At 37.6% G+C, this 15,883-nt stretch overlaps 1 protein-coding gene across 5 annotated transcripts in view; it reads right to left on the bottom strand.

Moving 5' to 3' along the window:
• LOC117173214 (neurogenic protein mastermind) overlaps positions 1 to 15,883 on the bottom strand; it is a 758,065-nt gene that overhangs the window by 357,359 nt on the left and 384,823 nt on the right. For 2 of the 5 annotated variants that reach the window (XM_033361666.1, XM_033361667.1), the window contains exon 1: positions 10,811 to 12,555. The exons of the other annotated variants lie outside the window; for them this stretch is intronic. In XM_033361666.1, the coding sequence (XP_033217557.1) occupies positions 10,811 to 10,816 (6 nt within the window). In that variant the 5' untranslated portion in view covers positions 10,817 to 12,555. Of the gene's footprint in view, positions 1 to 10,810; positions 12,556 to 15,883 lie in introns of those variants that run through there. 5 annotated transcript variants of the gene reach the window in all.

Genomic DNA, 15,883 nt, shown 5'->3' with positions numbered 1-15,883 from the left:
CCTTGTAGGATTGAAATTGAAGTTTTTATTCTCAACTTTGTCCGAAACGATATAATTGTTCATGAAAGCAGATCGTTCACTGAAAAAAAAATTCTGGTTGATTCAACTAGAATAAAGTGTTAAATATGCCCTTACTATAAATTTCCAAGTGCGAAGTCACATAGGCCCAATATTTGCCCATGGTCGGCAAAAATATGGCCGAAGCTCGGCTGCTATTATCGCGCCAATGACGGAATGATAACTATGGCCTGTACTTGGCAGCCAAGATTTGGATTACAAATAAAATTTCTAAGGCTCCGTGGTATCGAACCTACATCTATATACCTAAATCTGACGCCTAGGAGTCGGTAGTGCTAACCACTGCGCTAAACCGACAAGTTGAAACTCTGTGAAAAAGCCATCCTCATAGACTACAGTTCAGAAAAGTTAAAGTACCGAATTTTAAGCTCTTTTTTCTAATTATTTATTTTTATACGACGTTAGGTAAATTTAAAATACACGAACTGTTAACAGGAATATCAATACAATAATTTCCAAATAAATAATTTAAATCGATTACAATTTTTCTTCGCGTAATATTTTGTTTTTTTATTGTAGACTATACTTTACAACTTTTTGCAATGACAGGAAATGTAATTTTTTATACATTTTTTATAAACATTTAACATTTTTAATAACAGAACTTCACAAAGTTCATCGTGAACTTTGACAATTTTCAAAAAAAAATTTTTTATCTTTCATGTAAGAATTGTTTATCAGGTGGTAAAAGTGAGACTTGGCGAAATAAATTGCCGATTCTGGGCCAAGCATCGGTGGAAGATCCGCAAATATAAATAGCCAATATAGACTGCCAGCACTGGCTTAACATGGGGCCGATTTAAATAAAACATGGTTTGCCGTGGTAAAAGTGATACTTGGCCCAGTAATGTACCGTCACTGGGCCAGACTTTGGCTGATCCTCGTGAAACATGGTTCCCTGTACTAAAAGTGAGACTCGGCGCAATTAAGTGCCGATATTGGGCCAAGCATCGGTGGAAGATCGAAAAATATAAATAACCAATATAGGCTGCCAGCACTGGGCCAATTAAAATGCAAGATACACCTTTCTGCACTGAAAAAATGTTTTTCTTTCAAATCAACAAATGGCTCTAGTTAAACTAAATCTTGTTGAAATGACAAGGATCCCTTACTAATAAAATTATGGTAATAACTAGATTAAACTGTACCGACCAAATAATACCAAGTGAACGAAACTTAGTTTCATTAGCGTGGCCATTCTAGTTCACAATTATGAATATCTAGTGTTTTTTCCTTCGTGAAGAGGCGCCAAGATCGGGCCACGTTGACGTTTTTCTACGTTAAATCTAGAAGAGAGACGCTGCGTGGAGTATTGTGTAAATATCTTGATTTCTTACAATACTTGTAAATACAGTGAAACCCTTCAATAGCCCTCCCTTTTACAGACCTTCCGAAAATAGACGCCGCGCCGCAGGAGGGTGTAACAGGAGCTGTGCGGAATGCGCAGAGTATGCGGTTATCACTCAGACTGGAAATAATAAAAGCGGAGCGGGCTATAATGAGTTAGTTCCCACCCACCGTCAGCCCCAAAATAAGCGCTATAGAAAAGTTTTACTGTATTTTCAATAGTATTGGTTTAGATTTATTTTCATAAATCTGTTGGATGTAAGTCTTTTTGGTTTTAGTGCAACTCAGGTTCAAGAAAAAGAACAATTCTATTCTTAGTTATTGCAACTATTTTTCCATGTAAAAATAGATAGTTATTTGAGATGAAGAAACGTATTTTCCTTGTTGTTATTCCTAAGATGAATCATTATAACTAGGTTTGCAAAGTTGTCGCCTGTCCTAACAAGGCCAAATAGTTGATTCGCATACAGGTACGTGAATTTTTTTTCGGCTTGGTCAACATAACTAGATATTCTGGTACTCTTAATCAGATGTTATGGAAAGCTCAACCAGATATTCTGATAGACATCGATTTTCGAGTATTAAATTTCGATACTATTCTACCTTCATGAAGGTTTTCTAACCCCTTCTAAAATTGCATGGACTACATGTTACATGTTCCCAAAGAAAATAATCTAACAAAAGTTTCCCACAACAAAGTGCAGCAACTATGTTCCGCTTAGCTAAAATTTCGTCTCTATAATCTATATGTGAATATATGTAATTATGAATGGCGATAGATCCAATACTGATCGAAGCAAAAGTAGCATATTGTTGATGCGTTTTGTTTCTGAAACTATTCGTTAAGACTATTTTGTTCGTGATTTTATATAATATGCATGCAGATTACTTGGTCAATACCAAAATTCTCGCATATTCACTTTGTTTATTTATTGTATACAATTTTATTTCACCTTTATAAAACAACTAAATTCACGGTTCACTATAATAATTTAGAGTTATATAACTGAAAATACAATTAACAAATCGCGATTGTTCGAGAATTGGACATTTACGCTAAAGCGTCAATTGACAAACCCTGAAAAATGACATGAGACAAAAGACATATTTCTCGAAATCGGCACATGATAGCGACACTTCTGTTACTAGAAATATTAAACCAGAATAGTTTTATCCAGAAAAAATCAAGCAGAATTCATTAACGTTGCTGCACTCTGTTGTCGGAAACGTATGTCAGATTATTTTCTTTGGAAAATGTAACATTTGGTCTATGTACCAAAACATTTGGTTGGCCTTACCAGAACATCTCGTTAAGTTTACCAGAATATCTTGTTATGTTGGCCAGAACGTTGTATTCTTAAGCTACCAGAAAACTGTCTAGTAAAGATTTCTGGTTCAACTTACTAAAAATTCTGGTAGAATTTACTCGAATTTCCGGTGACATTACAAGAAAATTATGATGATGTTGTAGGTACACAATTACGAGTATGGAGCTCGGTCCTTACGGCTGCCATACTTAAATGGGACCACGAGCGTTGTAGATGACGTCAGTCACCTCTGGATGTTTTCTCAGATCTACCATCTGCCACTCCGCGGATTTTTAGTCGCCCACTTCCTGATGGTCAAGAAAGTTTCTTACAATGCGACAAGTGTGTAATAAATCCGCCTTCTGAGCTGCTGCCAATACCCTACTGACTCCGAAATATTCAAGGTTAACTGCAAATTTCGGTTAAGTGGTCAAGCAATGTCGATAATGTACTCTTCCACCTTTTTTTCTCGTATCACGATTTCGGGCCGATTGGGTTGGGTTTAATGACTCGTTTGGATAGTAACATCCCAATATAAGATGTAATCTTCGTTTTCTAAAACGAGAATTGGAATGTATCTATAGAAAGGCATCCATTATTTGCAGATTCCTAGGTTTAGGGCAAGTTGTTGATGCATAATGCCCGCTACATCATTATATCTGTGCGTATATTCTCTCTGAGCCATCATGCGACAGCCACCAATAATATACTCGATGGATTCGTTGGTATCTCCAGATAATCGGTATATCGTGGTAAAAGTACCCTTTCAATCGCTGAGTTATTGTAATGCATTCGGCGCTTCGTCATTTCTACGCCGACATTCTGTTTAACTTTTCAAGGTCGGTGTTAGACCATTTGATGAGCCCGAAGGAATACGTGATGACCGGGATATCGTATGTATTGATGGCCCTGATGTTGTTTGCCGAGTTGAGAAAACTCTTCATAATCAATCTGAGTCTCGTAGCGTAGGCAGTCGTTACGCTTGTCTTTACTGTCGTATGCTGAATACCCTTCGATTCAAGAATACCCAGATATTTATATGATTCGCCTGCAGCCATTGCCTCGATGACGTTTCCGAACTCCTTCTCTAACTCTGCCACCGTCCCTAATCCTTATAATAATTCAAAACTTTTACTCGGGTAAACGGGACGATTTTGCTTCATTGAAGTACATTGAAACATTAATAATGTACTAAAAAAAAATGTTTTGCATTGGGAAAATGCAACGTTCTATTTTTTTTAATGATTTCTGAAAAAGAAGTTTTTTTGTCCCGTTTTGCCCCTTACTCGCTGCAAAACTGGACACTTTGTTTATTAAAAAATAAAATATATAATAAACAAACAAGTTCGGGGGCTTCCATAAACCGTGTGGTCCAATTATTGCCACTTTTTGATCCCCCTCCCCCATTTTGTCCACCGTGGCATTATTGTCGACCCCCCACCCCCAGGGTGCTACGTGGTTTTTTTTTCTATTTCTTGTAAAACGAAAATAAAACAAAAAATTATGAGTGGTAGCAATCACACACGTGGTTGCGGACAGAATTTTCTTGTCTCGACCCGTTAACTAATGTAAACAAATAAAAAGACTTGGGGAAAGGACACGCGGGAGTGGAGGGAAGAGCCACTCGACTCAACTGGGTTTGGTTCGCAGGGATCGAATTTAGGACTATGCACGCTATTTCAAATAAGGAGTTAGCTATGCCTTTTATTATTTTTTTACACTTGACTATAAAACCACATGGCTAGGACTCGTAACCCTCCCTCACCCCTTGTCAACCAGTGTGGCCTTTTTTTGATATAAAAGCAACCAAAATCAGGCCTTACAAAATACGCAGACATGAATTTTTTCAACGTCCTCACTGCACGAACTGCACTGGGCCTATTGTTCAATAAAAAAATCGTCATATTACAAACAATCGCGACATTCGATTTCTACATTCAGCAAAAACCGAAAGCAATGTGCGCTCTACTACATCTCGCGCGGTGTCGGGTTTTGCCCCTGCTCATTCTACCTCCAAAGTACTTTTACCAATGTGACTTCAAAATTGAGATAATAAAAGAATTAACAAAGCCTCAACGCAAAATAAGGACTAGTAAGTACACAACGAAGTGGTGCTGAAGCGATTTTAATTAAACAAACATTTATATTATTTACATCTACAGTGAAACACTCCAATAGCTTTCCCTTCTATAGCCATTCCAAGAATTGAAGCCGCGCCGTAGGTAGGTATAACAGGTACTGCGCGGGGACCGCGGGGTTGAGGTTGTCACTCAGACGAGCAGTCAAGCGTGCACAAACAAAAGCGGAGCGGGCTACAATGAGTTAGTTCACACTCAAGGTCAGCCCGAAAGTCGGCGTTACAAAAGAGGTTCACTGTGTTTGAAAATCAGTCAAAATTATAACTGGACTCGAAAACGATCAATGCGTCTCATAACTTGAAAAATAACAATAAAATGATAACAAATTGAGATGGAAAATCTCGGGAATAACTCAAAACGGAATTCCTACAATATCCAGGAGATGGCGTCACGCTACAGAGGAGATATAATCATTGACCGCCCCTGTCGCCATTTTGCCACAAGTTCCCCTAGTTCATTCCGAGGGTAATTCATGCTTTATTATCTCTGCAGGGTTCAATAATTTTGTCATATAATTTTATAATTTCTAAAATTAATTAATTTAACGATTACTTATGACGACATATCAGCACATGTTTTAAAGTCGCTCAATTTAATTTGATTTTATTAGGGTTATTTTGTTCGCAGTGCAGTGTTAGTCCAGTAGCCAGTAACACTTCTGTATACACTAATAGTACCGCGCAGTACCTTTTGTTGTAAATGTCCGCAAAAGTCCGCTGATTACACAGGCAAACGAAAAAAAAGGTCTTGTCCACCAGACGAGATAAACATTTCTATACGTTTTTAGGATCGCTGAATCCGAATCCGGGATTGGATTGACGCGGTCAGGTCGAATTTCATCCCTAACCTCAAAAAAATGATGAAAGTTGGAACATTCATGGGAACACCCAGAAAGCAAAGCAAGCGGTTATATGTTTTCAGGGTCGCTGAGTCCAAATTTATAGGTCATTTGACTCGGCGAGGTCGCATTCCATTCATAACCTAAACAAAATCAAAACCCTGAAAACTGTTCTAGACATAAACTGTCTGCATTCAGCGTCCGGTACATAGAACTTGTCAGTAAATAGTAGCTGATCCGATGAAAAACTTTGGAAAGCTTGGTTGTTTGATGAACCTAAAGTTGCACTTCTTGGATTAAAGTGAGGAGCAGTGAGAAAGATTCCATGAAGGCATAAAGGAGATGGAACGTAGGTATCAGGGAAGGTAGGATGTGTATCTTAACAGATTATTGTTGGACATTGCAAAGAAAGGTTGTTCAAAAAGGAGTGAAACATCAAAGACACCCCCTGCATGGGTCCTTCGAGAATAGAAGAACAAGATATAGTAGAAACGAATAAAAGGAAATTTTCTTTTACGCGTCGGGGACAGTTTTCGGTGTTTAAATTCATTTTTTTCAAGGTTATGAATGAAATGCGACCTCACCGAGTCAAATGACCTTTAAATTTGGACTCAACGATCCTGAAAACACATAACCGCTTTGTTTTCTGGGTGTTTCCATGAATGTTCCAACTTTTATCATTTTTTTGAGGTTACGAACAAAATGTTGCCTGACCGTGTCAAACTAATCCCGGATTCGGAATCAGCGACCCCAAAACGTATAGAAATGTTCATCTCGTCTGGTGGACAAGACCTTTTTTTTCATGTGCCTGTGTTATGAATAACATGGTTACTTTTTCGAAATATGATGCAAAAATAGTTCAAACCATTTTTTACAATTACCCGTTTTCAAGTTACAAAGTCAAAAAAGTATATGAATTTATACTGTAAGTGATATACGGTCAGGGCGACCAAGAAGGCGTCAAAAGTACGCGACCCGCACTTTGATCGCTCGCAACTTGTTAAAAAAAATAGCAGAAAATTCTAGCCGGGTACACGTAAAATCTTAAAGTTTCCTGCGTTGAACGATATGTATATTGTTGTTCTAAAAAACTATTTGCGATAGCGCTCCTTAAGGTATCTAGAATGCAACGCAGTTTTCAAAATTTAAAAATATGAAATTGTTTAATAATTACAGACTATTATCCGCAAACATATCACCTTGGAAAGAAATACAGTAAAACTCTTCTATAGCACCGATTTTGTGGCTGACGGTGGGTGGGAACTAACTCATTATAGACCGCTCCGCTTTTGTTTATTCACGCCTGAGTGCTCGGCTGATTTACAACTGCAGACCCCGCGCAGCTTCTGTTATACCTACCTGCTATAGAAGGGAGGGCTATTAAAGGGTTTTACTGCAATGATAGGGAGTTGTTAGGTCCGTTCAGCTGGCAGGACCACATTGCAAAAACAGACTGAAAAGCTATAGGGAATTTAGGGTTCATTTAGGGCTAATTTATTGCCCAATCGCCATATTTAATGCTCTTCATTAAAAAAAAAAACGTTGGTCATGATAGCTTAACGTTAAGCTAGCAGACCCACACATCGAAAAATTTTTTTTTTTTAATTTCTTTGTTCGATAATTTAGGGCTCACTTAATAACCTATTGTCAAATTGAATTCTCCGCAATTTTTCAAAAGAAAAAAACCTGCGGTCATGCTAGCTTAACGTTAAGCTAGCAGAACCACATAGACAAAAGATTAATGCAACAATATTTCTTTGCGCTATAATTTAGGGCTCATTTAGGGCTCACTTCATTCCCTATTGCCAAATTTGATGCTACGCTTTTATTAAACCTGTGCTTCTGCTATCTTAACGTTTAGCTAGCAGGACCACACATACAAAAAAATTACTTAGACAATATTTCTTTGCACTATAATTTAGGTATCATTTAATGCTCCATTGCCAAATTTAATGCTCCGCATTTTTTTTAAATCTGTGGTTCTGCTATCTTAACGTTAAGCTAGCATGATCACACATAGAAGAAATGACTTGGACAATATTTTCTTGTACTACAATTTAGAGCTCAGTTAGGGCTCACTTAATGCCCTATTACCAAATTTGATGCTACGCATTTGAAAAAAAAAATACAGTAGTTCTGCTATCTTAACGTTAAACTAGCAGAGCCACACAGAGAAAGAAACGACTTACGCATTATTTCTTTTCACAATAATTTAGGACTCAATAATGCCCTATTTTGGTTATTTATTTTGCTGTCAAAATTTGAAGTTTCGATTTTTCAAGAAAATTAAAAAAAAAAACGGTTGGGATAATCGTGTAAGGAATTCAAAAAGCAATATTTTTCTTCTCTTGCATTTTTTTCATATCGTGCATTATTTGACTTCAAATTTTCATTTTAGTTTTTTTTTTAATTTGTAAAGTGCTATAACTCTGGTATTTTTTTAGTTAAAAAAACTCATAAGGAGAAATTGTTTTTTTCTATTGTTTACAAATAACAGTGCAGAGAATTTTCGAATCTTGAAAAAAGTGGTCTCAACAATTTTCAAAATGTGCTCATTTCTTGAATTTGTATCCAAAAAAGCTGACTAAGGAACTTGGCCTTTAGTTTAGGATACTAAAAGAGTATACCACAGAACAATCCAATCTGTCAATTCGTTCGTAAAAACCTGTTTTCGGATTCTGGGAGAGTCAAAACGTGAACAGTTGACAAAAAAAAACGGGGTTTACGTATTCACACATTTTTTTGGTAAAATTGCAGTCTATAGCGTAATTCCACAGACAGATATTATTTTTACGGCCTGGCATTCTAAGAATTTACTAGCTGGACGTAAACTAACAATGTCTTTTTTATTCAGAAAAATATCTTAAAAATGTAATCTGTGCTTTATTTAACCTGCTAGAATGCTTACAAATTCCGAACCTCAGGAACATACACTGAAAATTGAAAGGTGATCCTGCCAATTGTACGTCCTGCACTTGTTTTACAGAAGTCTGTAAACTTCTGTTAACCGTATAAGCTTCTCTTAATAAGGAGGTGAAAATGTCAAAATCACTTAGCATGTCGTAAATGTCACAATGAAAATATTGGCACAGTGAACATTACCGATCCGATTGGTTTGTTTAGCTCGCCCCTAAAATCGTAACAACGCAACCTATCAGCGCGGACCACCGGCTGAATTCACGGCGCAATCGGCAATGGATGTATTGAATCAGCTAAAAAATATTCCTTTTTGACATTTATGTGACAGTCGTCACATTACACCATATTCCCACTAAACAAGGAAGGGATTTCATAAAAAATAACCAAATTTTGGATTGCACAACTTCTTCACAGATCGTATACACTTAAAAGTTTATTAGAGCAGAACGTTTTTGTGTTCCGTGACTGTTTCAGCTAAGTTCTATCGATATAAAGTAAATCCGAGAACTTTTGTTGTGCGCCGCGAAAGCATGGGGGCGTATTTACAAGTCGTTCCCGAAGTCGCCACCTTTCAGTTACGTTGCGTGCGAAATTTTAATTGCATTATCAGCGTTGTAATTTAAAAATACAGATTAATTACAAGTATATCCGAAAAAAAAATATATATATAGGAATTAACCGTGCGCTTATTTATAAATCATTTGTTATCAATACTTTTTCACGTCCATATATGTCCTTGGAAGATCAGTAGATTCAACTTGGTTTTTAGTAAAATATAAGGTTCCTATTTCTGCATGTACATCGTCGCAAGTAGAGGTGGAATAATTCCCACTGTGCCACGATTTAAAATTACATCAACTCCTTTTACAATTTAGGGTTCGTAATGAGGGAGATTTTCGCGCATGTCACTGACTCGTTAGAGATCCTTACTTTGCAGCTTGAAAAAGATAAAAGGGATGAAAAAAGTTTGACATTTTTGTGGCTATATTGAATTGGGTGGACGTGGGGCGGGGAACGTTCGCGAAATAAAGTTACGAAAATTTCCGTAAGATTAGCCCCAGACGGAAAATTCTATGACACAAAACCAGTACGTTCATGATTTTATATAAAAACTAATCGAATAGAATTGTGCAGAATTTTATATTTCGACGAACACAATCAGCTATAGTGCTCTTATAAATCACTATAAAATATTCACAATTTTTTGGTGGGGATGTACAAGACGAGTAAAACATTATGTGCAAATTATTAAATTCACAGTGTATCAAATGTAAGTGATTATATATATACAATATTGCACAGTTCTATGTATTATTTTGAAATCTCTTGAATTGTTATCTCTCTCTTATTGTTAACATTTTAAGAGTCATTGCCAAAAAGTTGAAAATGATAGCCCCGATAATTTTCAACGTACTTCTATATAATAAGAAATACTTAGAAATGCCAGAGTAAATCACTTATAGGTTTATAACCAACTCTTGGAGGCAAGAGTTTACAAATTGTAACTAACGTTCTTTAGAAATGATTAATGAAAATGTATGAGCTGAATGCCCCGTTTGTCGTATTATTGATAACAAATAACATTAAAAGAAAAAGGAAAATCAAACTGGTTGCATAATATAGGAAATTTATATATCGAAAATAAATTGTATTTGTATTTTTAATAATGACCTGACTCCGTTACTGCCTGGTTTTTAAGCACTTTATTAAAACGGGTAAAGGTGGACTGTGCTATCTTATAGCAAACATAGTAAGGAACCCACTAATATCTCAATATTTTCGATAACTCGTGGGACGATTAAATGATAGAAAGTAATTGACCAAAGTACTATTTATTTGTTAACATTAATGCTGTTAAAATTTAATACATTATTTTTTTACTTTATTTAAGTTCTTTTTACGTTTTTACTAACGTATTTATATGTTATTGTGATTCTTCCTCTTTGAATTTTCGTATACTTTTTTTAGACCAGATGTTAAGAAAAACTTAATTTAGCCGAATTAAAAGTCTGTTGTAGAAAATTTTCATAATTCACTATTTCTCGCAATTAGGCAAATACAATCTCTAGTAATATATTTTTAAGAGTGGACCGGAAAATAAATAAAAGTATGCAGTCCCAAATTCTAAGTATTTTAGGCCCTGTTGTTTTTATCCCAGAATACAGTTCGATTGTAGAACGTACCATCATTCCAGGCGACGAAAAGTTGCCTCGACAGGGTGGACAATAATTTTTTCCTACAGTGATGATTTTCGGGCCGCAAGCCCTGACCTCAGCCCCACCATCTCCCTTTCACTCTTTTCTTTCCAAAACACTCGGTTTTAACACTTCCTCTCTTTCGATTATTTCACAAATCACTGTTAAATTCCTCACTATCACAAACTCACTTCCAAAATTTCAAACAATCAGCACTCTCTCTCCGATCCAATCAACCTTTGCGACAAATTTACAGTGATAAAAATCACTTTCTTAGTACCCGATACAATAGCAAGTCAGCAATGTCACCATAGCGCGGGGCCTTATCCCGCGCCCGCCTGAAGTCCATCTTGAATCTTTATCCCCTCCAAAAAATCCTCCAGTCCCCGGAGTCACGTGGGCCACTCTGCGATCTAGATTTCAGTCCGCAGATCAACAGGTGATCTTCCTTCGGTCCCATTTCCTCCATTTCTCTACCCTTGGACTCATTTTCAGAGAATTTCTTTCAACTAGAGTAACAATATTAAAAAATATTCTTTGACCGAAGGCTTCAACTCAGTAAGTCTCTATCCAAGAGACACGCGATGTACTAATAATAATTGCGCGCGATTTCTTGGCTGGCTTCAACTATTTCTGTCGTGTGGAAGCTCCGTATATTTAGTCACTCCTCATCGCTGACTTTTATGAGTCCTGGCTTGCAATTTGCATTGAGGTCCTGCACCTGAACATGAAAAATACACTGCTCGTTAGTAAGCCGCCCCCCTCCCCATATCGAGATAAAAAAGAAAAAATAATAGACAATTATTAGTTAAAGGTCGACATAGTGGAGGGTGAGGGCTGGATTGGAGTAGGTAGAGAGAAAGAGCGAGAAAAATGAATTTTAGTTGCAGTTACTCGCCCTGTCCGAGTCCGCGGGCAATTGACTCCCGCGCGTCCAGACTTGCGGCTGTCGTGTGGCACGCGTGAGGGGAGGGGGTGGGGGTCCAGTAGCGAGTACGCCAACCAACCAGGGAGGGGAGGTGGTCGGCGCGTGCCACTACAGACCAGCAGGTGGACTGCGCGTGCCCAGAATCTCTACTCTCCCTTCCACCCTTTCCCAATCATTCCCTCTCGATCCGAAATCCACCGCCAACTCTTCCATTTGCCAAATGCCGTTACTTTTTCCAATCTTCCTCGAGTGTCGAGCATTCCTCCTGATATTGTTGCTCGCTTGCACTTTTTTCTCGACTCGAGCCTCAAGGTCGAGTCGATGCGACTTCGATTTTTCCCCTTCCTCCAACGCGAACCATTCCCAAGTTCTCTCGAGACACGGAACTCAATAATCGGGGAAGCGAGTACGTGCTGAGTTTCATAATATTTACGCGAAGTAAGCCGATAACATCACAGCTCGATATCTCGATGAGCTTTCGATCCAGTCCATTCTCGATCATTGATGTTGTAATTCCTCAACAACACACTGTATTTTCTCGACACGACACTATTCTAATTCATCTCGATTTTCCGAACAGAATGCCAGCATCTTGCCGTCACAGATTTTTAAGCAAAGTATTATTTGTAGATTGAGTAAAACTGTTAGGAATTGAATTAACGATCTGGTGAGTTGTGGGTGGATACTAGTTACGAACGAGTGTTACACATCACTAAAGATGGGAGTGACGGTTGTTAACCAACTGTCACGCGCACGTGGTCACAGTGATTCGAGGATGCGCGAAATAACGTAGCCAACACAAACACAAACCTAACGCCTCGACGAGTCGCCAGCCACTGACTGCATGGAGTTCACTCTCTTTCTAGCCTTACTTCGGCAAAGCTCGCCGCTTTTCGTATCGGCCCGAGACAAGAGAAGCGGACAGCTCGTGTGATGCGTGCCTGCCTGCCATGCCTGCGTAAACCACCACAGCAAAACAGGGGGGGCCATGATGACCCCTTTGCATTCCTCGTCAAGTCAGAAAGTCTGACCTCAGCCGTATTTCCACTTCTTTTGTTTTTTTTTCTGGCCCATTTTTCTTGGATGACGGGACAAAGTAGAACGTTTAACGTAAAACCAATACATACTTAAGTAAATTGCTTTCAGAGTTAAAGTGTATAATAATAGTATATAACACAAACATCACATAATATAATAGTAATGTATATAAAATACCAGCGTGGTAGTAGACGTGAATTTTTATTCAAAGACTTCCCCGATTTAATTTTCCTACTTTAAATTTTCGCAAGTCATATATACATAAATACATTGTAATACTTATTATTAAAAATGTTGTCACATGTTTAAGATCGTTACTGTCCAACATGTCGAAGGCATTTTCTGTTTTTTTTTTTAGAGTTGGATTTTACTTGATTAATTTGCACGGGGCTGTCTCAGTATACCTCATCAGTCACAGGCGCATTTTTATAATGCAATCAAGTACTCTGATCAGAGCAGTGTGCCTTGACATATTGGACAAAGCCTGGCTTTTACCCCATCATTGAAGGACTGGGTTGCAGTCAGGTACACTATGGGGGGGACCTACAGCTTAATGTGGGTTCCAAACCACCAGAACCTCGGTAAAGGTACATAGAAAAATTTCCAGAGGTACCGGCTCAGGAATCAAACCCCAGACCTCTGAAGTGACGTCCGAGCGTCTAATCAACTGAGCCACAGAGGCTTCTTCTTATTATCTTATTCAAAACTTTTACTCGGATGAACCCGGTTATACATTATAGCCACGTACTAAATCAAGCGACTGATGAGATTAGGATATTGTAAGTCAATCCAATACGATGCTTGAAACTTCATACACTGATGCTGTAGATATAAAATTACGAGCGGCCGCGAGCTTTGGACGTGGCACCAGTCACCTCTGGATGCTTTCTTAGAGCTACAATCTACCACTCCACAGGTTTTTAGTCGCTTGCTTCCTGATGGTCAAGAAAGTTTCTTACAATACGACAGGTGTTTAATAAAAACGCCTTCTGAGCTGCTACCAATATCGTACTGACTCCTAAATTTCCAGATGTTCAGTGCATCTTGCGTACACATTGCCTGTAGCCGAAACCACAATGGAATGAATAGATGCATGATTCACATTCTTCCATATGAATTCAATGTATTATTTCATATTTTTTAATTATTTTCTATTCACCTGTATTGTTTTACTTAATTTACCTTGCATTTTATCGGATTGTTCCCATTACTCTTAAATTGCTTTTAATGTGCTCTAATTTGACTAATATCAACATTAGTCACATTATTAAATCAAACTAGTTACAGTTATTCACTTTTGGTTTGGAAATCAGTCACTTTCGGACACTTTTTTATTTTAAATATACCACTTTTTTCAATAAAATAAGGCTTTGGCAGACTAGAAATTAAAAATGTAGATTTGTTTTACTATTATTTTAAAAGAGTCTATATCACAAAAATTAGAAGATTAAAATTTTGGCCATTCAATATTAATAGTCAGAAAAACTTAAAAATTAATCAGCGAAGTTAGAAAGTGAAGTTTTGCGGCCACCATGATCTCGCCAGACATCAATATTTTGAATCACATTTTGCCCTCGTAATTTATTTTTATGTAATTATTCCCTCAAGCTGAATATAATTCGCCATCCAGGCACAGATTCAGTTTCCCATCCTGGCAAAAGTCGCACAATGCTCTGGCTGTCTTTTGTTACCCACTATCACTTTCGGCGAAACTGGAATTTGGCTACTATTCTCCTGCAAAAGGTACATCCACGACATCTTATTCCATCAAAATCTTTAGGGAAATTAAGGGAATAACTCCCCCAATACCTAGCCAGGAAAGCATACTGAAACTGACAAGTCATACAGTGAAGAGCTCAGCATGGCTATTCTAGAAAGACCTATTACCACCCTTCATGGCCTCCCGAGTCGAAATTTAGACCCTACTTTGAAGTTGCAGCTCCTTATTAGAACCTGCTTTGACGCTATTTAAACTTATGGCCCCTGCTTTAAACTTTTAACTTCTAGAGAATGAAACATTAGAGCCAGGGGCGGGCCCAGAAAAATATTTAGGGGGGGGGAGGGTAAAAAAATATTTATGTATATCCTATGCATAGCTTAGCGGCGTCGGCCTTTAATACGAAAGGACCCTACATTGAATTTTTTGAGCCTATAATGTTTGAACTTCATGAAAATAAAGTAAAAAGTATTTTTACTTAGGTTACTTGAACTCATGGGCCATCTTAATGACTGAATGCACACTTAATTAACAAAAATCTTGAATTCGAGATTTAACCTAATTGTCATTAATTATTTATATCGATGGGTTCTACGAAGAATAGGCTATTTTTTGTTGCCGTTAAGAATTAAGCTAACTTCATTTAGCCAAGTTTTCGGAAGTACACAGTAAAAATAAATACTTAAAGTTATATTCGACTTAATTTCTAATTTGACTTGAATTAAGGAAGTACCTGAATTTAAGTGTGCAAACTATCTTGAATAAAGCACTAACTTACCTTAAATAAGAAATCAGAATTTTTATACTGGAATAAAGTAAAGTATCCTTCTAAATTTCAATATTCAGTTCTGAAATTAAGTTGAAGGCAACCTGAAATAACCTGTAAGGCTTTCGTCGACTAAAATAAAGGAATATACCTTTCCTGAATTTGAGGTTCGTACTAACTTGCATGACGTTACAGAATACTTGCGCTACTATGCAGCTCGTGGCCATTTATTCTAGTCGCATCCTACTCCAATACTCCATGTCAAGTTGGTCAGCGTCTGCTATGATGCTATGTTTCAATATTTCGTGGAGTTTTCGTTTCACGGATTTAAAAAAGTGCTGAAGCAAAATCAGTTCCAGTTTTCAGCCAGAACTATAAGTTTCTCACAAGTACACCGAAAAAAATATGTAATTATATTAGTTCTGTAACTTAGGAGCTTCACATGAGCATTGCCCCCTCTCCCAACCCTCCCTTATTAACTGAAGTTTTTGGTGGGACTGACGTTAGAACTACGAGGGTGGATTGATAAGTTTCCGGCCTGACCAAGAGATGGCGCCACTAGGCCTACCTTGAGGTGGCGTTCTACAGTACCATCCTTAGATAGCTTGTAGC

This window comes from Belonocnema kinseyi, chromosome 5, assembly GCF_010883055.1.
Source record: "Belonocnema kinseyi isolate 2016_QV_RU_SX_M_011 chromosome 5, B_treatae_v1, whole genome shotgun sequence".
Classification (NCBI taxonomy): Eukaryota; Metazoa; Arthropoda; class Insecta; order Hymenoptera; family Cynipidae; genus Belonocnema; species Belonocnema kinseyi.
Note: the sequence above shows the minus strand (reverse complement) of the source record. Positions and strands in the feature narration are given on the sequence as shown.